At 44.9% G+C, this 22,757-nt stretch overlaps 1 protein-coding gene across 1 annotated transcript in view; it reads right to left on the bottom strand.

Annotated features, from left to right (window-relative positions):
• LOC137373572 (calmin-like) overlaps positions 1 to 22,518 on the bottom strand; it is a 90,159-nt gene extending 67,641 nt beyond the window's left edge. Inside the window, exon 1 of the mRNA XM_068038535.1 lies at positions 22,304 to 22,518. Within this exon, the coding sequence (XP_067894636.1) occupies positions 22,304 to 22,385 (82 nt within the window). The 5' untranslated portion in view covers positions 22,386 to 22,518. The remainder of the gene's footprint in view (positions 1 to 22,303) is intronic.
• Positions 22,519 to 22,757: the final 239 nt, after the last annotated feature.

The raw sequence follows: 22,757 nt of genomic DNA, 5'->3' as shown, positions 1-22,757 counted from the left end.
CAGTGATCCAGGAAACTAAAGCCCTCCCTCCTGCACCATCTCCTCAGCGACACATTCATCTGCTCCATCCGCCTATTCCTATACTCACTAGCACTTGGCACCGGGAGTAATCCAGAGATTCCAACCTTTGAGGTCCAGCTTTTTAATCTGCTACCTAGCTCCCTAAATTGTTGTTGTAGGATCTCATCCCTCTTTCTACCTATGTCATTGGTACCAATGTTCTTCTACTCTGCCTGGTGGTCACCCATTCCCTTTCTGCCTGAGCAGTCTTTACCTGCGGTGTGAGCACCTCCCTATACTTGCTATCCACGTTAAGCTCAGCCTCGCAGATGCTCCATCGTGTCTCCAGCCGGATTTCGAGTAGTTGCAGCCGGAGACGCTTCCTGCACACGTGTTCTCCCTGAACACTGGAAGTGTCCCTGTCTTCCCACATTGCACAGGAGGAGCACTCCATGCTGCCGACCTGGCCTGCCATGACTTAGCTTTAATTTACTCCCTTAGATTACTCAAAAATTAGATTTACACAAGGGACCTTGATTCCCTAAAAAAACTACATTTTAAAAAAAAGTGTAGAGCTTTCCCTTTACTTTTAGTTACTTACCCAGCTATTTAGAGTTATTCCCTAACAGCAGTTACTCACCAACCAAATCACCTTACAGCTTTCCTGTGATGTCACTTTTTTTTTCAAAACTCTGGCGCGCCTGGACTCCGCTCCCGGAAGACAAGTGTCTAGGTCGCAATCCTCGGGCTCTATTTATCTGCTCCTCTCTCAGCGTTCTCCCCACAAGTCCGCTCCTCTATTTCAGGTATTTTGCCTACTCCTTTCTTGGGCGTCTCCAAGGCTGGCAAATGTTTTCCCTTGCTGACTTCCAACTGGTTGTCACTTGACACTTTGCCGCGATACATGACTACTGAGGTTTGAACCAATCCCATGGGTTAAATAAAGGAGCGAAGCAGAGTTCTGCTCGGATGCTGGCAAAGGTATTACTGTTGGTCACAGCACACCTGGCGAAGGGACAGAAATATCAGTCAGACTTCCTACTCCTGAACACTGTCCAGCAGCTCTAGCTGGGAAAAATTCCGTGTGACAGGATTAAGCACCACTCTGACCATTTCTCGTGGTTAAATAGTCTGCAATGACATATAACAAGGCTCACATGGAAAATATTCCTTTGGGGGAAGCTACCAAAGGATAGGCTGGCCCCATTAGATCTGTATACAGAAACAGAGTCAATACCAATAAGGCTTAGCAGAGCTAGTCTCTCAGTAGGGTTGCCAACTCCTCCCTGCTCCCCTCAGTCCACACCCCACCCCACCAGGAGTTCCCTGAAGTCCCAGGAATTAAAGATGAATCTCCTGGTCACTGCTGCAAGAAACACAAAAGGTGGTTGGGGGGGAGAAAAAAAGATCATAGGGGCATTAAAAAATGATTTTTTTCCCCCTTTTTAATATACACCTTTGGTTTATTAGTTATAAAAATATTGAAAATGGGGAAATGAGTGTTTGACTGGGCAGAACTGTTAAGAGGGGTGGGGGGGGGGATGGCAATAAAAAAGTCACATCACTGAAACCTGCAGGAATATGCCCAGAGTTGCCAACCCCGCTCTCAAACGCCTGTGTATCCAATGGCAACGAGCCCACCTGTTCACAAGGAAAACATCTTCTTGCAAGCTCCTTACCAACAAGAACCCTTGATTTTAGAAAGAATGAAGTTCAACGTTAAGGGATTTGAACTGATAAATTCTCTGGATCACGCTACCAGAGTTATAACGTTGTGACAAGAGTCATAAAACCTAAAATGGGGGGGGTGGGGGAGAAGGAGGGCCCATACTCTGTCTTTTCCTAAACAATATTTTCTACGCACACTGGCATAATTGGACCTGTCTTTGAAGTTCAGTCACACTGACTGTAAAAGAGAGAGAAAGCTCTCTCAACATAAGAAATAAGAGCAGGAATAGGCCAAACGACCCGTCAAGCCTGCTCCGCCATTCAATAAGATCATGGCTGATCTGATTTTGGCTTCAACTCCACTTTCCTGTCGATTCCCCATGACCCTCGACTCCCCAATAATTCAAAAATCTGTCATCATTTCTCTGTCTAAACATCTCACTGACTCAATACCACTGGAAGAAACGGGAAATTGCACAGGAAGAGGGAACCAACACCACAGAGCACCACTACATCAGCTTACTTAACAAGTCTAAGGGAAGGAAGAAGTGTTTGTCCGCGTCAGGTACTAAGCATGAATTTACACCATAGCTATAGTGTGACTGAAGTGATTTGCATATGCACTGACGCTAATATTTGCAGTGCTCAAGTTAAGCCCTAACCTGAATTTTTTTTAAATTCATTCCTGGGGTATGGGTATTGCGGCTAGGCCAGCATTTACTGCCCATCCCCAACTGCCCTTGAGAAGGTGGTGGTGAGCTGTCTTCTTGAATCGCTGCAGTCCATGTGGTGTAGGTCCTCCCTAACAGCACTGTGGGTGTGAGTTCCAGGATTTTAACACAGCGACAGTGAAGGAACAGCAATATAGTTCCAAGTCAGGATGCTGTGTGGCTTGGAGAGGAACTTGCAGGTGGTGGTGTTCCCAAGCATCTGACGCCCTTGTCCTTCTAGGCGGTAAAGGTTGCGGCTTTGGAAGGTGCTGTCCAAGGAGCCCTTGTGTGTTCCTGCAGTGCATTTTGTAGATGGTACACACTGCTGCCACTGTGCGTCGGTGGTGGAGGGAGTGAATGTTTGTGGATAGGGTGCCAATCAAGCAGGCTGCTTTGTCTTGGATGGTGTCGAGCTTCTGGAGTGTTGTTGGAGCTGCACCCATCCAGGCAAGTGGAGAGTATTCCATCACACTCCTGACTTGTGCCTTGTAGATGGTGGACAGGCTTTGGGGAGTCAGGAGGTGAGTTACTCGCTGCAGGATTCCTAGCTTCTGCCCTGCTCTTGTAGCCACGGTATTTATATGGCTACTCCAGTTCAGTTTCTGGTCAATGGTAGCCCTTAGGATGTTGATAGTGGGGGATTCAGCGATGGTAATGCTGTTGAAAGTCAAGGGGAGATGGTTAGATTCTCTCATGTTGGAGATGGTCATTGCCTGGCACTTGTGTGGCGCGAATGTTACTTGCCACTTATCAGCCCAAGCCTGGATATTGTCCAGGTCTTGCTGCATTTCTATACGGACTGCTCCAGTATCTGAGGAGTCACGAATGGTGCTGAACATTGTGCAATCATCCGCGAACATCCCCACTTCTGACCTTATGATTGAAGGAAGGTCATTGATGAAGCAGCTGAAGATGGTTGGGCCCAGGACACTACCCTGAGGAACTCCTGCAGTGATATCCTGGAGCTCAGATGATTGACCTCCAACAACCACAACCATCTTCCTTTGCGCTAGGTATGACTCCAGCCAGCGGAGGGTTTTCTCCGATTCCCATTGACCTGAGTTTGCTCGGGCTCCTTGATGCCATACTCTGTCAAATGCTGCCTTGATGTCAAGGGCAGTCACTCTCATCTCACCTTCTCCATAAAAGGGAGATTAGTGATCATATTGAATTTATATGGAGCTATGGCTCAGTTGGTAGCATCCTTGCTTAGGATTCACAATGTTGTGGGTTCAAGTCCCACTCCAACTTGTGCACAAAGCTAAAGGCTGACACGCGAGGCCTCGTCTACTCTCTCCTTGGACATAAAAGATCCCATGGTGTTATTTTGAAGAAGAGCAGAGGAGTTCTCCCCAGTGTCCTGGCCAATATTTATTCCTCAATTACCATCACAAACAGATTATCTGGGTGATCAAGCTCCCACAAACAGCAATCTGTTGAGCGCAAATTGCAGTTGTGTTTCCTACAGTATAACAGTAACTTCAAAAGTACTTAATTGGTTGTAAAGCACTTTGGGATGTCTGGTGGCAGTGAAAGGCACCATATAAATGCAAGTTTTTTTGATACAACATCCAATAGTTCCATGGTCACTTTTACAGATACCAGCTTTGTACTTCGACGATTTAAAGAATATTGGATTCAAATTCTCAAACTGTTCTGGATTACTAGTCCAGTAACATAACCATTAAGCTATCGTAACCAACAGAAGGATTTCCCTCTCTAACCCAGGAACCCCCAGGTTTCTATTGTTATCACCTGACTGAGACTGTATCAAAGACAAAGACCGAGATTGAACCTGGGATCACGAGTATAACTTAAGAGATACAAGCTTTATCTCCGGAGTCATAAGTTAGTTTCTAGGGGATGCTACAAAGGTGATGCTAGCTGGGTGACATTTATTGAGTATTTAATTGTTGAGGTCACTTGGTCTCAAATTGAATAGTTGTAGGCCTCAGGCATTAAAAATGGGAAAAATTATAATTTAATTCTCTTTTTTCTTAAGGTGACTCAGTATCACATCTCACTGCTTCTTCAATCCTAATACACACAATAACCTAGAGCTCAAAACTGCACTTTTCATAAAAGCCACAATATTCCTCAAGTGAAGAAAAGGACTGGTTGGTTTGAAAGTGCTGAACTAAGAGCTATCGAGTTCTAAACCGTTTTGCAAGTTCAAAGTTCACCACACAATTTGTTACTGTTGGCATATTCAAGAGAGGTAAAAGTTAATGAATAAAATTAACGAACAGAAAATAGAAGGGATTGAGGGGGAAAAATAAACCTAAAAATCAAAGCCTTGTTTAGTTCTTTTATAATCCTTCTTGGAATGGGTGTGATAGTTGCCCTGACAGCTGAGGGGCTAATTTATGCTGGCATTAAGGGCAAGCCACACAGCATGGGACCGAGGTCTCATTTCGGTCAGACTGGGTATAAGTGACAGGCCCTCACTGGCATAAAGTTGTCGGGCACACTGACAGCTCATCTAACTGTTAATCATACAGGACTGCGCCCCGACAGTGAACCAGGAGAGGCTATTTCAGCTGTAAAAAAGGATTACAACCACAGCTGAGCTTGGTCCCGCCCTCATTGGAGGTTCACTCACACGTGTACTTCCAGCTGAAACCGCATGCCATAAGTTGAGCATTCTGTTCATCAGCACTAACATTCCTCACCTTGATGATTACCTACTAATTGGTGAAGTGAAATGAGTTATGGTTGGGTTATTTCTGGATTACCAAAGAGGATTTGAGATTTAAAACATGAAAGCAGTTAAAGGCTGAAATGTGTTTGAGCAGTTTCAACCTAGTGATTGTGGTCCCCACCCTCTCGAGGGCAATTAGGGATGGGCAATAAATGCTGGCCCAGCCAACGGCATCCACAACCCACGAGCAAATAAAAAGTCCAAAATTTCCCGAATCTCTGCACTAATTGGCAGATTCACTCATGAGATCATATAATGGCTGAGAAAAGAAAAGACTTTGATTTATTACTTCCCTGAATAACCAGTTAATCTGCTTTTAGTCTCATTAGCCAAGGGAGGAATGTTGGTCAGGACACTGGGAGAATTCTTGGCTCTTTACAAACAGTGCCATTGTTCAAATAAAACAGGTGGAGCTTTACTCTTCACCTAACCACTCTAAACCTGACCTGGGAGTGCTCAGTACTGATAACGGGTGTGGCAAGCAAATTGGGGGGTGGGGTACGGGTTTAGTTTAGCTTTTAGTTTAGAGATACAGCACTGAAACAGGCCCTTCAGTCCACCGAGTCTGTGCCGACCATCAACCACCCATTTATACTAATCCTACACTAATCCCATATTCCTACCACATCCCCACCTGTCCCTATATTTCCCTACCACCTACCTATACTAGGGGCAATTTATAATGGCCAATTTACCTACCAACCTGCAAGTCTTTTGGCTTGTGGGAGGAAACCGGAGCACCCGGAGGAAACCCACGCAGACGCAGGGAGAACTTGCAAACTCCACACAGGCAGTACCCAGAATTGAACCCGGGTTGCTGGAGCTGTGAGGCTGCAGTGCTAACCACTGCGTCACTGTCCCGGTGAAAGTGAAACTGATCTTCTGTGATAGTGCTAAATGAGCATGAGCGAATAGGCAGCCCATTTTACACCTTGTCTGATTTGATTTGACTTCAATGAGAATGAAGATTTGAGTCACTGCCCAAAATCAGTTTCACCTCCCCCAGGGTACCTGAAACTCCCAGTTGTACTTTGATGAGCACAAAAGATACATTTGCATTTATTATACAACGGGAGCATGGTGCCATGTACTCAAAGCATCTTAATCGCACTCTGAAGCAGAGCACACACACACACACACACTACCTGAATTCAATCATAAAAAGGCACCAAAATAAAGTTATTCTGTATAAAACACAAGTGACTGGTAACGTCAAATCAAGTTGTCCAGCCTATCTGTACTTATCACGGTGAGGCAGCATTCTAACCATCAGCAATTCTCAAACATCCACAGCAATAGGCCAGTTTTCAACAGTGATGACTGAGAAAGTAGGAACTGGGCCTGCCGTTTAAATGTGCAATTAAATGGACCTTGCTTCAAAACAAAAAGGATTCTTGCCCATGAGCATTTTCTGAAAAGGAAGAGGAGCTGGGAGCAATAAATACGCAATCACTGCACAAGAATGAATGAACAAAGCAATTTGAATTCTGGACTGTATCAGCAAGACAGTCACAGGAAGTAAGTTCAAACTGTAACATTACAGACTTCTTTATCAGTATTTACTGATTTCCAATGAAACTCCCAAGACTTCTTTTGGGGTGTAAAGAAAGAGATTTGCATTTCTCTAGCACCTTTCACTGTCTCAGGACGTGCCAAAGTGCTTTAAGGCAACACAGTACTTTTTGAAATGTTGCTGTGGTAACATGGGGGGGGGGGGGGAAAAAAAAAAAAAAAAAAAAAAAAAAAAAAAAAAAAATCGGTAAAAATCTGATTTTGTCCTAAATTTGAGAAAAAACCCTGGAATTTCCCACTTTTTGCTTACTAAAACTCAAGCCTGGCGACGTGTGCATTTTAGGAGGCACTGTAAAGTGTCTCGATATCGAGTACAGGTGGGTTACGAACAAAATGGATATACTGTGTGCAATAACAAATTCTATTCCAGCTCTCCTCACAGGGTACCTCCCAAGTAATCCATAATAAGGCCTTAACAAGTGCATTTCATGCACTGCTACATTTTGCGAACACATTCTAGTCTCAGGGCGGTTAAAGATCAAACAGAGATTTTCTCTACGGGTACAAATAATAGAAATACAAATCCTAGAAAAATCTGCATGATAATAGAAATTTCTGGAAATTGAAAGCAGATCAGTCCATACGTGGGAGAATTGGTCCTCGTTGCACACTTCTTCTGGACAAAGAACAGGGGCAAAAAGGACCAATTTCACAGGAAATGTGCTCAAGGAAGAACGTTTTTACACAGCAGTTGGTAATGACCTGAAACTCACCGCGTACAAGGAGACAATCGATGATTTCAAAAAGAAATTGGATGGTTACTTGAAGGAAATAAACTTGCAGGGCTACGGGGATCGAATGGGGGAGTGGGACTGATTGGATTGCTCTGCGGAGAGCCAGTGTGGACTCAAATGTGCCAAAAGGCCTCCTTCTTTGCTGACTCTTGGCCTCCAACACATTAAATAGTAGCATGAAAACGCCGTACAGCCCCTCAAGCTTGCTTTATCATTCAATACGATCATGGTTGATCTTGGACTCTAACTCAATTTTCCTCTGAAACACGTCTGACTCCACATGGTATTGATTGCTGCTCAGGTGACTGCCTAAAATAGGCATTATGTCCCTTACACATACTAATGAGGGACCTAGTCATGTTTTTACAGAGCCCTTACAGACATTGGGCAAGTCGAGTGCAGCCAGCGGCCTAACCAGTAGCTGCCAATAAATTTGCAATTTCTGATTTTATTTTCATGTGGAGACGGAAGGAGCAGACATTTCCCATAGCTCCTGAGAGCTACTGCTACGTGCACCAGCCCTCTCCCCACTTCCCCCCACCCCCCCTTTCAGTATTAACCCTCTGACAGTCCCTTTAGCCCGACCCCTCTGACAGTGAGCGACCCGAAGTACCATGCACCCTCAGTACTGGCCCCCTGACAGTGCAGCAGTCCTTCAGTATCATGCTGGAGTATCAATCTAGATAATGGGGTTTAAGCTCTGCGTGTGTTCTCCTGATGGATTTTCTAAGAAACAAATGGAAACATCGAGGTTGAATTTCTAAATCCTGGCACTAAGTGTGAATGCCAATCTGCTGTCTCAGGAGATGAGACAGATACAGACTGAGCTCAGGGAAAGCGGTGGTGTAGTGATATTGTCACTGGACTAGTAACCCAGATACCCAGGGTATTGCTCTGGGAACATGGGTTCAAATCCCAGCAGAAGGTGGAATTTGAATTCAATTAATAAATCTGGAATTAAAAAGCTAGTCTAATGATGGCCATGAAACGATTGTTGTAAAAACTCATCTGGTTCACTAATGTCCTTTAGGGAAGGAAATCGGCTGTCCTTACCTGGTCTGGTCTACATGTGACTCCAGACCCACAGCAATGTGGTTGACTCTTACATGCCCTCTGAAATGGCCTAGCAAGCCACTCAGTTGTATCGAACCGCTACGAAGTCCAAATGGACTGCAGCGGTTCAAGGGCAATTAGGGATGGGCAATAAATGCTGGCTTAGCCAGCGACGACCAAATCCCATGAATGAATAAAAAAAAGCTAAACTGACAAAAGGAGGATACTGGAAAATATAGCCGGAATTTTACACGCCCCAGACAGCGGGCTGTTGGCCGGGGTGGGGCTTAAAAACGAGAGAGGCGCTCAGGGGGCCCTTCCCGACCCACTCCCGCCTCCGCCGCTATTTTACGCGGGGCGGCAAGAAAGAGCCCGCCCACCCCAGGCTAAATAATAGCCACTAAAGGGCCTCTGCCACCACCTTTGGCAGCCTCCTTTGACAGCACCTTCCAAACCATGACCTTTACCACGTAGAAGGACCAGGGCAGCAGATGCATGGACCACCACCACAAGTTCCCCTCCAAGTCACACATCATCCTGACTTGGAACTATATCACTGTTCCTGGGTCAAAATCCTGGAACTCCCTTCCTAACAGCACTGTGAGTGTACCTACCCCACCTGGACTGCATCAGTTCAAGAAAGCGGCGCACCACCACCTTCTCAAGGGCAATTAGGGATGGGCAATAAATACCAGCCTTGCTAGCTACTTGCATAAACCAAGAATTAACGTAAAAACAAAATAGCTTCCAAATATATGGTGATTAAACATGTCAAAACAAGAGCTTACAGCAAGCAATTCACTGCTCATTAAACTGAAGGGTGTTAATGTTGGGGAATGGAACACTTTCATTTTTAGGCACCCAGTTATCAGCATCAAGCGCTCCTAGGCCAGTATCCATGGTTTCTTGTGGAGCGAGATTCCCCTTACTTTACCCTTCTCCCTCCCAACAACACGCCTCAACCTCAAACTCTGAAGAGAACCCAACTGGATTAGTTCAACATGTTTCCATTTCTAGTGAGTTAAGTTATCTATAGTTAAGAGCCAGGTTCACTGATGCAGTCCCAGCCATGCTTGAAGGCAGAGATTCGCAATGGACTCGGAATGGTGGTCCTGCCCAGACCCATCCCTAAACAGGAAGCGTTCTGCTCCCTGGGAGGATAATCCAGCCGCAAGTGTCTGGATTTCGGAGGGTCAAATGGTTGTACCATATTTGTACAGAGGAGGCCGATAAACCTTTAGTCTTATGTTCATGTACCTCTGTCAGATTTAATGATTCCTTTTGTGTAATGTGCAGTAAATCCTTCAATAAGATAGTTTGTTGTTATGGCTACCAGACAAACTACCTCAACCAGCACACCCTTAGTTACCTGACTGCCCACACCCAACAACAGTGACACCCTTATGGTGCTTTGCCTCCACGATATAATCTTTTTTACAGTGTTATGTTTCATGTTGATATTCACAGCTCTTACAAGACACTCCCTGGCTGGAGGTGTTAATTACTCAGCAAGTCGGGATGTGATGGTCTAAACAAAATTGAGCAGATTGGCAGATCGAGGTCTATGCAAGGAGAGGTTAAAGTTGAGCCATTTTAAGTTTTCTGGATAACTCAGTGGAGTGAAAGGACAGCCTTTGTACGGTACTAATCCATACAGATCAAGAAGGTCAGGGATTTGATCTATCCTCTGTCTTAGCTGGGATGGTTGTAGACAGACTACAGTAGAAATCAATGCCCCTGGTTTGTGTCTGTTACCATCTGTTATCTGCTAACTTAAAAAAAAAATAGGAATAGCTAAAAGCAATTGTCGTTAAAAGGGAATCAGTCATGATCTGTCTCGACAAAAGATTTGATTTCATTCGTCATTTATGCGACTCAGGTACCTTTAGTATTTAAGTTCCACAGTTAAACGTTAGGGACTTGCATTCCGTACTGTTATTCAGCACCTGCGATATGCAGCTGCCATTTCCCAGGATAGGCATTTAATCGGGAAATATTAGTCAACAAGTTAGCAGGAGACAGTAATCACAACAGCGAAAACAATTAGTTACAGCAAGAAATATTTTTTTAAAAACCTTTGTTGGGGAGGCATTTGTTTGAGAGTCACCTTTGGGAGAGGAGTGGCATCAAAGAAAGGACCTGCTCTATCCAAAACAAAAATGAGCTGGACAACTAAATATTAAGATCAGGCCATAGTTCCCATTTCAAATTCTACCAGAGCTCATTGTAAAATTATATTCAATAAATCTGGTCATTTGCAGGGTAGTACTAAAAAAAAGCTGCCAGATTCTCATTAATGATCAACTAATGTTCCTCAGGGAAGGGAGCCTACCTACATGTACTCGACCTGGCCTACATGTTACTTCAAATTCTTCCCTGCCGACATAGCCCACATCCCAAGAGCAAAAAAAATGTTTAAATACAAAATAAAAATTTGCATTCCCAGGTCAATCTGCTGCCTCTAATATTTGGACCTGCGTATGAAGAATAGACACACAAATGGAGCGTCTGTGCCCATCCCCCCACCCACAGTCAGCATCTTCAGGAGACAAGGGAAAAGAATTAGACTAAGAAACTAGAAGGGACAAGAAGAAAATGTTCATGTTTTTTGCAACATTTTACTTCTAAAGTCTTGCCTCTGTGGGTAGCACTTTCACCTCTGAATCAGAAGGTTATAGATTAAAGTCCCACTCCAGAGACTTGAGCACAAAATCTAGGCTGACACTCCCAGCGGAGGAGTGCTGCACTGTCAGAGGTGCCATCTTTCAGATAAAACGTTAAGCCGAGGCCCATCTGCCCTCTCAGGTGGGCGTAAAAAATCCAATGGCACTATTTGAAAGAAGAGCAAGGGGAGTTCTTCTCAGTGTCCTGGTACCAATATTTACCCCTCAATATACATCACTAAAACACATGATCTGGACATTATCTCATTGTTGTTTGTGGGATGTTGCTGTGCACAAATTGTATACCAAATTTCCTATAACAGTGATTGTAAAGAGCTTTGGAACATCCTGAGATTCTGAAAGGCACTATATAAATGCAAGTCTTTCTTTTATTATAGATGTGCTGTTATCGGGAGAAGGGTTTGAGGCGCCATTTGTTCATCTTTCTCTCTCCTTATAATACCTCATAATATGGTTTAAAGGCCTGCTCGAGTATAAAATTAAAACCCGACCCGACTACAGCCAAACCAAACTTTAAATTTTTTTCATGCCCTACCCAACCTGAATATCGCAATGAATTTAATAATATAAAATGTTACTGAAACAGAAAAATTGCATGTATTTATAAAACACGGAGCCAGTACAGTCCAGCCCCACATGCTGGACACAGAATATAGACCCCACCCAACCCTGGTCGGGTTCAGGTCGGGTAGCCAGGCTTTAATATGCCCTGCATGGATTTTAGCAAGGCTTCTGACAAGGTCCCACATGGCAGACTGGTTAAAAAAATAAAATCCCATGGGATCTGGGGAAATGTAGCAAGGTGGATACAAAATTGGCTCAGTGGCAGGAAACAAAAAGGTAATTGTTGACGGGTGTTTTTGTGACCGGAGGGCTGTTTCCAATGGCGTTCCGCAGGGCATAGTACTGGGTCCCCTGCTTTGTGTGGTATATATTAACGATTTGGACGTAAATGTAGGGGGCATGATCAAGAGGTTTGTGGACGACACAAAAATTGGCCGTGTGGTAGATAGCGAGGAGGATAGCCACAGGAAGATACTGATGGTCTGGTCAGATGGGCAGAAAAGTGGCAAATGTAATTCAACCTGCAGAAGTCTGAGGTGCATTTGGGCAGGTCAAACAAGGCAAAGGAATATACGATTAATGGGAAAATACTGAGCGGTGTAGAGGAAGTGAGTGACCTTGGAGTGAATGTCCACAGATCCCTGAAGGTAACAGGACAACTCAATAAGGTGGTTAAGAAGGCATATGGAATCCTTTCCTTTATTAGCCAAGGTATAGAACATAAGAGCAGGGAGGTTATGCTGGAACTGCATAATTCATTGGTTAGGCCACAACTTGAGTACTGTATGCAGTTTTGGTCACCACATTACAGAAAGGATGTAATTGCACTAGAGGGGGCACAGAGGAGATTTACAAGGATGTTGCCAGGACTGGAAAAAATGCAGCTATGAGGCAGGATTGGATAGGCTGGGGTTGTTCTCCTTGGAACAGAGAAGGCTGAGGGGAGATTTGATTGAAATGTACAAAAGCTTGAGAGGCCTGGATAGAGTGGAGGTGAAGGGTCTATTCACCTTAGCAGAGAGGCTTAGATTTAAAATAATTGATAGAAAAATTAGAGGGGAGATGAGGAAAAACTTTTTCATCCAGAGGGTGGTGGGGGTCTGGAACTCACTGCCTGAAAGGGTAGGTGAGGCAGAAACCCAGAAATCATTCAAAAGGAGTCTGGATATGCAACTCAAGTGTTGTAATCTGCAGGGCTACGGACCAAATGCTGGAAAGTGGGATTAGAATGGGTGGATCGTTTTTCGGGCGGCAGACACGATGGGCCAAATGACCTCTTTCTGTGCCTTAAGCTTTCTCTGATTTCTATGATCATGACCTACTTTGTTAGATGCCGGAGCCCAGGCCTCCCCTCACTCTGTCACTCCCTTTTCCTAGTGGCATCAAGTTACATCGATTTTCTCCATTGTTTACATATTTTTACCCATCTGCTTTACAGGTGAGCCACTTGGAGTCAAAACAGGGATTGAAATTTAAAGTGACAGCACAGTTTTGTTCAGAACAACTCGGTTAGTTTCTAAAAAAAAGCACAACTTACAAATAGCCCGTGGGGTGGAAGAATCTCTCATTGTTTAGCTGGAATCAAAGGCTTAAACTTCAAGGGGGTGGTGGACTACAGGAGTCATGACTACCCCACAACCTGATAATAGCTACAAGCAGCAACAGATCTGCTGTCATGGTATGTCACGCTGGTCTATCTTGCGCCATCCTCACACATGCCCTACAGCTGGTCAGCAACCGCTCTGACGTCCGTCATCCAACTACACCTAGGTCGATCTCTTTCTGGTGTCCCCCACTTTGCCCTCTATTTTAAATTTCTGTAGCTTTTCAGCTCTGATCAAATGGCCGAAACACTGACATTTTCTTTTCTGGATGTCAGTTTTTAAGAATTCTTTTTGCTGTTGCAATTTTAAGCACCTCTTCATTAGTCTTATGGTCTGCATAAGGTATTTTGAGCATACATCTTAGCATCCACATTTCAAAGGCCTCTATTTTCTTCCACAGACCTTTACTTACTGTCCAGGTTTCTGAGGCCACAACCACCCCCACACCCCTCTATTTGTTTCTCCCCTGTCCATATGCATTCTGTAATGATATCACCATAAATGTTGTTTATGGTAATGTTATTGGAGTAGTGATCCAGAAGCCTGGACTAATAATATAGAGAAAGTGAGTTTATATCCTACCATGAGTAGTTTGAGAATTTCAATTCAGTTAAATAAAAAAATCTGGAAATTAAAAAGCTGGTTTGGTAAAAGTGACCATGAAGCTGGTGTTGTAAAAAACAACTGGTTCACTAATGTCCTTCAGGGACAGAAACCTACCCTCTTTACTCAGTCTGGACCTATGTTTGGTCTATGTTATGGACCTACACATTCGAACAAAAGACACAGGGGAGGGGGTGGCATACTGATATTGTCAGTGAACTGGTAACCCAGAGACCCAGGTATTGCTCTGGAGACGTGGGTTCGAATCCCACCACAGCAGAAGGTGGAATTTGAATTCAATTAATAAATCTGGAATTTAAAGCTAGTCTAATGATGGACATGAAACCATTGTCGATTGTTGTAAAAATCCATCTGGTTCACTAATGTCCTTCAGGGAAGGAAATCTGCTGTCCTTACCTGGTCTGGTCTACATGTGACTCCAGATCCACAGCAATGTGGTTGACTCTTACATGCCCTCGAAATGGCCTAGCAAGCCACTCAGTTCATGGGCAATAAATGCTGGCCTGGCCTGCGATGCCCACATCCCATGAAAGAATAAAGAAAAAAAAAAAAACTTTCTATGGGCAGCGCAGTGGTTAGCACCGCAGCCTCACAGCTCCAGCGACCCGGGTTAAATTCTGGGTACTGCCTGTGTGGAGTTTGCAAGTTCTCCCTGTGTCTGCGTGGGTTTCCTCCCACATGCCAAAGACTTGCAGGTTGATAGGTAAATTGGCCATTAGCAATTGTCCCTAGTATAGGTAGGTGGTAGGGAAATATAGGGACAGGTGGGGATGTGGTAGGAAAATGGAATTAGTGTAGGATTAGTATAAATGGGTGGTTGATGGTCGGCACAGACTCGGTGGGCCGAAGGGCCTGTTTCAGTGCTGTATCTCTAAACTAAACTATGTGACTCCAGTCCCCATACCAATGTGGTTAACTCGTAACTGCCTCTGAAGTGGCCCAGCAAGACTCTCAGTTAGAAGGCTGATCACCACCACCTTCTCAGGAAACAAGGGACAGGCAATAAATGCCAGTCTTGGCAGTGACATCATTACTCGAGAAGGAATTAAAAATTGAACATCCTAGGCTGAAAGAGGTTTTGGGTAAAAAAAAAAAGACCTTTTTTCCCCCCTCTTAAACCAACATCTACGGTCACTGGAGAGATTGTGGGTGGGTGGCATGGCAAACAGGTCCAAATTCTAATAACCAGAGTTTTCAATAACCTTGTTGACATTTTGCTCTTATAATTTAGTTCCATTCTCTATCAAAGGCATCAACTCTTACTTTCAGTTCTTTATCCAATGACTATTCTTTGTGTATGAGCCCAGACAGTGGCATCACAACTGAAGTAGGCACTTTGCAGACCCACCACAAACTTTCAGGGGTTAGTCACAGGATAGTGATTGGAAACTGAAGTCCTGTTGATTTTTCCTTCCTTTAATCCAGACCATGGACAAGACCAAATTGTACCCTTCCCCATTGCCACACCACCTGAGATTAGCTAGCTGAGAAGCAAGCAGCTGCGATTAAACCCAGGAGCTCTCTGCTCAGTGTCACCAGTATCACAAGAAGCTGCACTCAGACCTATAATGGAACTGAAGTCACACAATCCTCACATTCAGCTTCTTTCACACAGCCTTCAGCACTGGGAGATCGGACAGTCTTTTTCAACGTACCAATTGCTGAATTAAACACTTGTATCACATTCAAAGAGCTCAATCAAACCACCCTGAACCCCTCGATTAGATTCCAGTCTGTAATTAACTAAGAGTAGGGCCTATTAGTGACCAAAAAGGAACCTGTGTGTGGAGGAGGAAGATGTATGGATAACCTTCAATGAACACTTCATAGAAGAGGAGGGCAGTGCAGACCTTGTAGTTAAAGAGCAGGAGTTTGAAATATTGGATGGGATGAACATAGTGAGAGAGGAAATATTAAGGGGTTTAATAGCTTTGAAAGTGGATACATCACCAGGGCAGGATGAAATGTATCCCAGGTTAAGAGAAGCATGGGTAAAAATAGCAGAGGCTCTGCTCATCATTTTCCAATCCTCTGGCTACAGACGTGGTGCCAGAGGACTGGAGAAATGCTAATGTTGTACTATTGTTTAAAAAGGGAAAAGGGATGGACCAAATAATTACAGGCAAATCAGCCTTACCTAGGTGGTGGGAAAATTGAAAAAAATTCTGAACAATAAAAATCTTCGTTTAGAAAGGCATGGATAAATCAGGAACAGTCAATGTGGATTTACTGAGGGAAGATAGTTTCTGACCAACTTGATTGAGTATTTTTGAGGTGCTAACAAGGAAAGAGGTTCACAAGACTGATTCCTAGGATGGTGGGATTGCCCTATGAAGAGAGATTGAAGAGACTGGGCCTGTATTCTCTGGAGTTTAGAAGAAGAGGCGATCTCATAGAAACTTACAAAGTTCTTAAAAGGGATAAACAGGGTAGATGCAGAAAGGGTATTTCCCCTGGCTGTGGGATCCAGATCTAGGGGACACAATCTCAAAATAAAGGGCAAGCCATTTAGGACTGAGATGAGGAGGAACTTCTTTACTTAGAGGGTGGTGAACCTTTGGAATTCTCTGTCCAGAGGATGGTGGAAGCTCAGTCACTGAATAAGTATAGGACAGAGATCAATAGATTTCTAGTTGCTAATGACATCAAGGGATATGGGGATAGTGCAGGAATATGGCGTTGAGGTAGATGATCAGCCATGATCTAGAATGGCGCAACAGGCTGGAAGGGCTTTTGCTCTTATGTTTCTATGTTCCTAAAGTCAATGAAGCCAGAGTGTTTGATGGAGGCTTGAATTTTAGCATTGCTTTTGATAAGACCCTGCATGGCAGACGAGTCAGTAGATTAAATTAAAAGCTCACGAGATCCAAGGAAAAATGGCAAGTTGGATCCAAAATTGGTTCAGTGACAGGAACAGTAATGATTGATGCGTATTTTGTGACCAGAAGGCTGATTTCAGTGGGGTCCCGCAGGGCTCAGTACTGGGTCCTTTGCTTTTCATAGTATACATCAATGAATTAGACTTAACTGTAAGAAGTATGGTGAAGTAGTTTGCAGATGATATAAAAATTGGCCATGTGATTGATAGAAAGAAAGCTGTAGACTGCAGGAAGCTATCAATGGAATAGTCAGGCAGGCAGAAAAGTGGCAAATGGAATTCAATCCAGAGACATGGGAGGTAATACACAATAAATGGTAGGAGGCTGAGAAGTGTAGAGGAACAGTGGGGCCTTGGGGAGCATGTTCACAGATCCCTGAAGGTAGCAGGATAGGTAGATAAGGTGGTTAGGAAGGCATACAGGATCCTTTCCTTTATTGACCGAGGCACAGAATATAAGATCAGGAAGGTTATGCTGGAACTGTATAAACCACGAGTTAGGCCACAGCTAGAGCACGACATACAGTTCTGGTCACCGCAATACACGAAGGATGTGATCACACGAGAGAGATTGCAAAGGAGATTTTCGAGGATGTTGCCAGGAATGGAGAATTTTAGCTACGAGGAATTTATTGGATAGGCTGTTTTCTTTGGCACAGTGGAGATTGAGGGGAGATTTAATTGAGGTGTATAAAATTATGAGGGGCCTAGATAAAATAGATAGGAAGGATCTATTCCTCCGAGCAGAGAAGTCAATAACCAGGGGGCATAGATTTAAAGTAATTAGTAGAAGGATTAGAGGAGAGTTGAGACATTTTTTTCACTCTGAGGGTGGTAAGGATCTGGAACTCACTGCCTGAAAGGGTGGTAGAAGCAGAAACCATCATCGCATTTAAAACATACTTGGATACATAAAGTGCTGTAACCTACAGGGCTAGAAAGAGCTGGAAAGTGGATTAGGCTGGATAGCCCATTTTTAGCCTCCTTCTTGCAAATTTTCAAAGTTCCTATCTATTATTCTATATATAAAGTTATCCAAGCCCATCGAGCTACAGGTTCTTTTACCACACAAGAGCAGCAGAAGGAAAAAGTGAGGAAAGTTACAATCAGCCGTGACCTCAGTATAAGTAGGGAGAGAGACAGAAAGAGAGAGAGAGAGAAGCAGTTAATAAATATGACCAGTGTAGACAGTTCCTGCCAGGGGTTTGGAAGGAGGCATTTCAGCCTCAAGGGGCTGAATGGCCTTCTCTTTTTACTGTGCAGTAAGCAAAAGGAAATGCAGCAAATACATAATACGTTGTCAATCCAAGACTTCCAGCTGTTAAGTTGCTCCTGCCTCTGGAACCCTCTCCCAGATAACATGGCTGCTTGGAGTCCTGACCTTTTTACACAAAACTATAAACACTGGAGTTAACTATCCCTCATTGGATCACTCCTTGCTGGAGACCATAGCTGACTGCGGACAATCTGTAACTGGTCCTTTAGGAACCAGCACAATGTCTTTCTATGCCTGGAGCAGCCCCCAAGGTTCATTTGTACCACAGTTCATAGGCCAGCCCACTCATAATGCATGACAAAAAATTCTGAAGACATTATTTTAGTTTTTTAGTTTTAGAGATACAGCACTGAAACAGGCCCTTCGGCCCACCGAGTCTGTGCCGACCATCAACCACCCATTTATACTAATCCTACACGAATTCCATATTCCTACCACATCCCCACCTGTCCCTATATTTCCCTACCACCTACCTATACTAGGGGCAATTTATAATGGCCAATTAACCTATCAACCAGCAAGTCTTTTGGCATGTGGGAGGAAACTGGAGCACCCGGAGGAAACCCACGCAGACAAAGGGAGAACTTGCAAACTCCACACAGGCAGTACCCAGAATTTTCTTTTTGCTGCCAGAGCACATTGGGAAAAAAAAAGTCATTGACACACCATCTGCATTCGAATTAAATGCCAGTCTGGCCTTGCAAAACTCTCCATTCACTTATAATATGCATCTCTAAAGCATTTCTAAATAGGTTAACACCATCTTGCCCTCCCACCAACATTATCTTCATGGTCATCCAGCTTTTTCCTAAATCGTGCCTGCTCTGCTCATCACCCAACCCTTTACCCCATTAACTCTGGGGTTGTATAGGGCTTTGTCCCTTCTCTCACTCTGTTCCTTTTTTTTTTCCAGTGACTGCTTCCACTCATTCTTTCACTGACGCGTCCACTCTACATTCACCAACTCATTTCAGCACATATTCCCTTCGTAGCAGCAACCTTCATTCCTCCCACAGCACAATGATTGAATTGCACCAGCTTTATCTCCTCCATACCCTTCAACCAGGCATTGAAAACAGTTTCTTAAAAGCACAGCTCCCTCCTCTTACTTTTTTCACTCCATCGTTAGTGGTCCTTCATCAATTCCTATTATTTCCTTTGACCGCAAGTGGAACAACCACACCTCCTTTGGCAAAGCAGTCTCTAAGAAGCTTAGTTGACTATTTCATTCCAAATGTTTGTGTTCTCCTCAACAACTCTATAAAACTCAAGTCTGTGCATGATTTGAAAGCTGCTGCTATACCTAGAGGCTCTTTTAGCACCCCACCTCTCTCTCAAAACAACTTGACAGATGACAAGGGAAGCCTTCTTTGATAAGAGATCCTTTTTTTTCCATCCACTCCATCTCCCTGTTGTAGCCTTATCAATACTATCATGGCCCATAATGCAAGACACTACAGAGCTGAAAAGAATAGCAGAGAAGGCGATGGAAATCAGGAACTAGGGTCATCAAGCTCAGACTGGAAATAAGAATTTCCACAGTTTTGAGGTCCTGGGATAGAATGAGTTAGACTAGAAGATGTGCTTTGTTTTATTACTCATTCATGGGATTGGGGCATTACTGGCAAGGCCAACATTTGTTGCCTGTCCCTAATTACCCTTGAGAAGGTGGTGGTGAGTTTCCTTCTGGACAACTGAGTAGCTTGCTAGGCCATTTAGAGGGCAGATAAGAGTCAACTACATTGCTCAGGGTCTGGAGTCATGTGTAGATTAGGCAAGGATAGCAGATTCCCTTCCCTGAAGGACATGGGTGAAGTAGTTGGAGGTTTTACATTGTAGTCATTACTGATACCAGCTTTTTAAAAAATAAAATCCAGATTTATTTAATTAACTGAATTTAATTTTTCCAGCTTCCGTAGTGGAAATGAAACTCATGTCTTTAGTTCAGGTCTCTGAACAACTAGTTCAGTAACAGTACCACTATGCTACCATCCCCCAGACGATAGTGCAATGAGTCTTGATTTCAGCACAGGGAGGGAGGAAGGTTGTGAATAATGGAACATTTGGAGCTTGCAGGAAAAAGAGGGGAACGTTATGAACAACACGGGCTATACCAATATCAATAAAACAGAGAAAAAATATATTCGATGGAGGGACAGGCAGAAATCAAGGGCGAAAGCATGAGGGAGGGGATAGTGAGGGAACAAGTGACCAGGGGGTGGGGGGGGGGGGGGGAGAAAGAGAGGGAACAAGCGACTGGGGGGTGGGGGGGGGAGAGAGGGAACAAGCGACATGGGGGGGGGAAAAGAGAGGGAACAAGCGACATGGGGGGGGAAAAGAGAGGGAACAAGCGACATGGGGGGGGGAAAAGAGAGGGAACAAGCGACATGGGGGGGGGAAAAGAGAGGGAACAAGCGACATGGGGGGGGGAAAAGAGAGGGAACAAGCGACATGGGGGGGGGGGAGAAAGAGAGGGAACAAGCGACATGGGGGGGGGGGGAAAGAGAGGGAACAAGCGACATGGGGGGGGAAAGAGAGGGAACAAACGACATGGGGGGGGAAAGAGAGGGAACAAACGACATGGGGGGGGAAGAGAGGGAACAAACGACATGGGGGGGGAAAAAGAGAGGGAACAAACGACATGGGGGGGGGAAAAGAGAGGGAACAAACGACATGGGGGGGGGAAAAGAGAGGGAACAAACGACATGGGGGGGGGAAAAGAGAGGGAACAAACGACATGGGGGGGGGAAAAGAGAGGGAACAAACGACATGGGGGGGGGAAAAAGAGAGGGAACAAATGACATGGGGGGGGGAAAAAGAGAGGGAACAAATGACATGGGGGGGGAAAAGAGAGGGAACAAACGACATGGGGGGGGGAAAGAGAGGGAACAAACGACATGGGGGGGGGAAAGAGAGGGAACAAACGACATGGGGGGGGGAAAGAGAGGGAACAAACGACATGGGGGGGGGAAAGAGAGGGAACAAACGACATGGGGGGGGGAAAGAGAGGGAACAAACGACATGGGGGGGGGGAAAGAGAGGGAACAAACGACATGGGGGGGGGGGAAAGAGAGGGAACAAACGACATGGGGGGGGGGAAGAGAGGGAACAAACGACATGGGGGGGGGGAAGAGAGGGAACAAACGACATGGGGGGGGGGAAGAGAGGGAACAAACGACATGGGGGGGGGGGAAGAGAGGGAACAAACGACATGGGGGGGGAAGAGAGGGAACAAACGACATGGGGGGGGAAGAGAGGGAACAAACGACATGGGGGGGGAAGCGGGGGGGAAAAAGAGAGGGGGAAAAGCGACGTGTGGGGGGGGGGGGAAAAGAGAGAGGGAACAAGCGACGTGTGGGGGGGGGGGAAAGGGGGATGAGAAAGAGAGAGAGGGAACAAATGATGGGGAGGGGAGAAAGAGAGGGAACAAGTGACCGGGGGAAACAGAAAGCAAGTGAGGGGGCAAGAATGGGGAGGTGTATGTATGGGAAGGAGACAGACAGAAGCGGTTAGTGAATATGACACACCAGGGGAGACAGTTTCTGCATGGATTTGGAGAGAGGAACAGATCCAAAGGGCTGAATGGCCTTCCCCAGTTTATGTGCAGCAGTGCGCAGGTTAAACACAAGGGAAATGCAGTAAATACGAGGCACTGATTTAAGGTCAGGTTAACAGCTCTATTTTATCCAATTATTATTCTTGTGACCATGAAGTCTGGAACAGAAAGGACCTGTGGAATGATTGTACCCTTCTTGAAACCCGGTGAGTCAGATTGAGAGACATGGCACGAATTAAAAGTGAGGGGGATGAGATATATAGTCTTTGTCAACACAAACACAGAGGCAGACACACAAATTCCAAAATGTTTGTTAAAAAGTGGAATAATGTAAAGACATCACTTGATATATTTGACCCAATCTGAAAAATTCCTGAAGGAGTTCGCCCACGACTTGTAACTATTCCCAAAGTATATTTCGAAATGTTGTGTGAATTTTAATTCACCAGTAGTGTTCATTTGCAAAGAGCCTTGGTTGAACACAAAAGAGTCATAAACTGCCCCTGTCCGTTAAGAATGTTAAATAACCCACTCAGAGCAGCGTTTACTCCGAGTCCGTAATGATGGTTTCGTTTGCAGAGAGTAAAGAAAAAGTTTTTTTCTTGGCAAACTTTCCGGCCCCCTCCCGCGGCTGCTCGGGCTCTGTAGCTCGAATATCCCAGTCACAACAAGCTCTTACCCTGGAGATTTTGCACTCTGATGTCGCTGATGTGACCGATCAGCTCCTCTCGTTGAAACCAGTCCCATTCGTGTCCTGCCATAGAGGGAGAGAAAGCCCCGAGTGCCCAATTGCCGTTCCCGACCGTGCAATCACAGCGTCCCTTTAACCTGGGGAGAAAGGAGCAGAGGAAGGACTCCAGTGATAAGTGCGAAGCGCAGGGCGGAGAAAGGGAGGGATCTGAGATTCACTCATGGGATAAATTGGGACGACTTCCTGGTGACGATTGGGGTTTGCCCGCCCTCTTTCACCGCACAGCACCAACAGGTTAATATTCACTGGAGCAAGAATAGAGGCAAGCGAGCCACATCCACCAGACAGGCACACCTTCACACACAGCTATAGTACACCCAGTGAACAGATTCGGCCTTCAACAAGCACTGACGCTGCACACTCACCCTCAAACACACGCACT

The sequence above is a fragment of the Heterodontus francisci genome, chromosome 9 (genome assembly GCF_036365525.1).
Source record: "Heterodontus francisci isolate sHetFra1 chromosome 9, sHetFra1.hap1, whole genome shotgun sequence".
NCBI lineage: Eukaryota > Metazoa > Chordata > Chondrichthyes > Heterodontiformes > Heterodontidae > Heterodontus > Heterodontus francisci.
The sequence above is the reverse complement of the archived record's forward strand: the minus strand, read 5'-3'. Positions and strand labels throughout refer to the sequence as shown.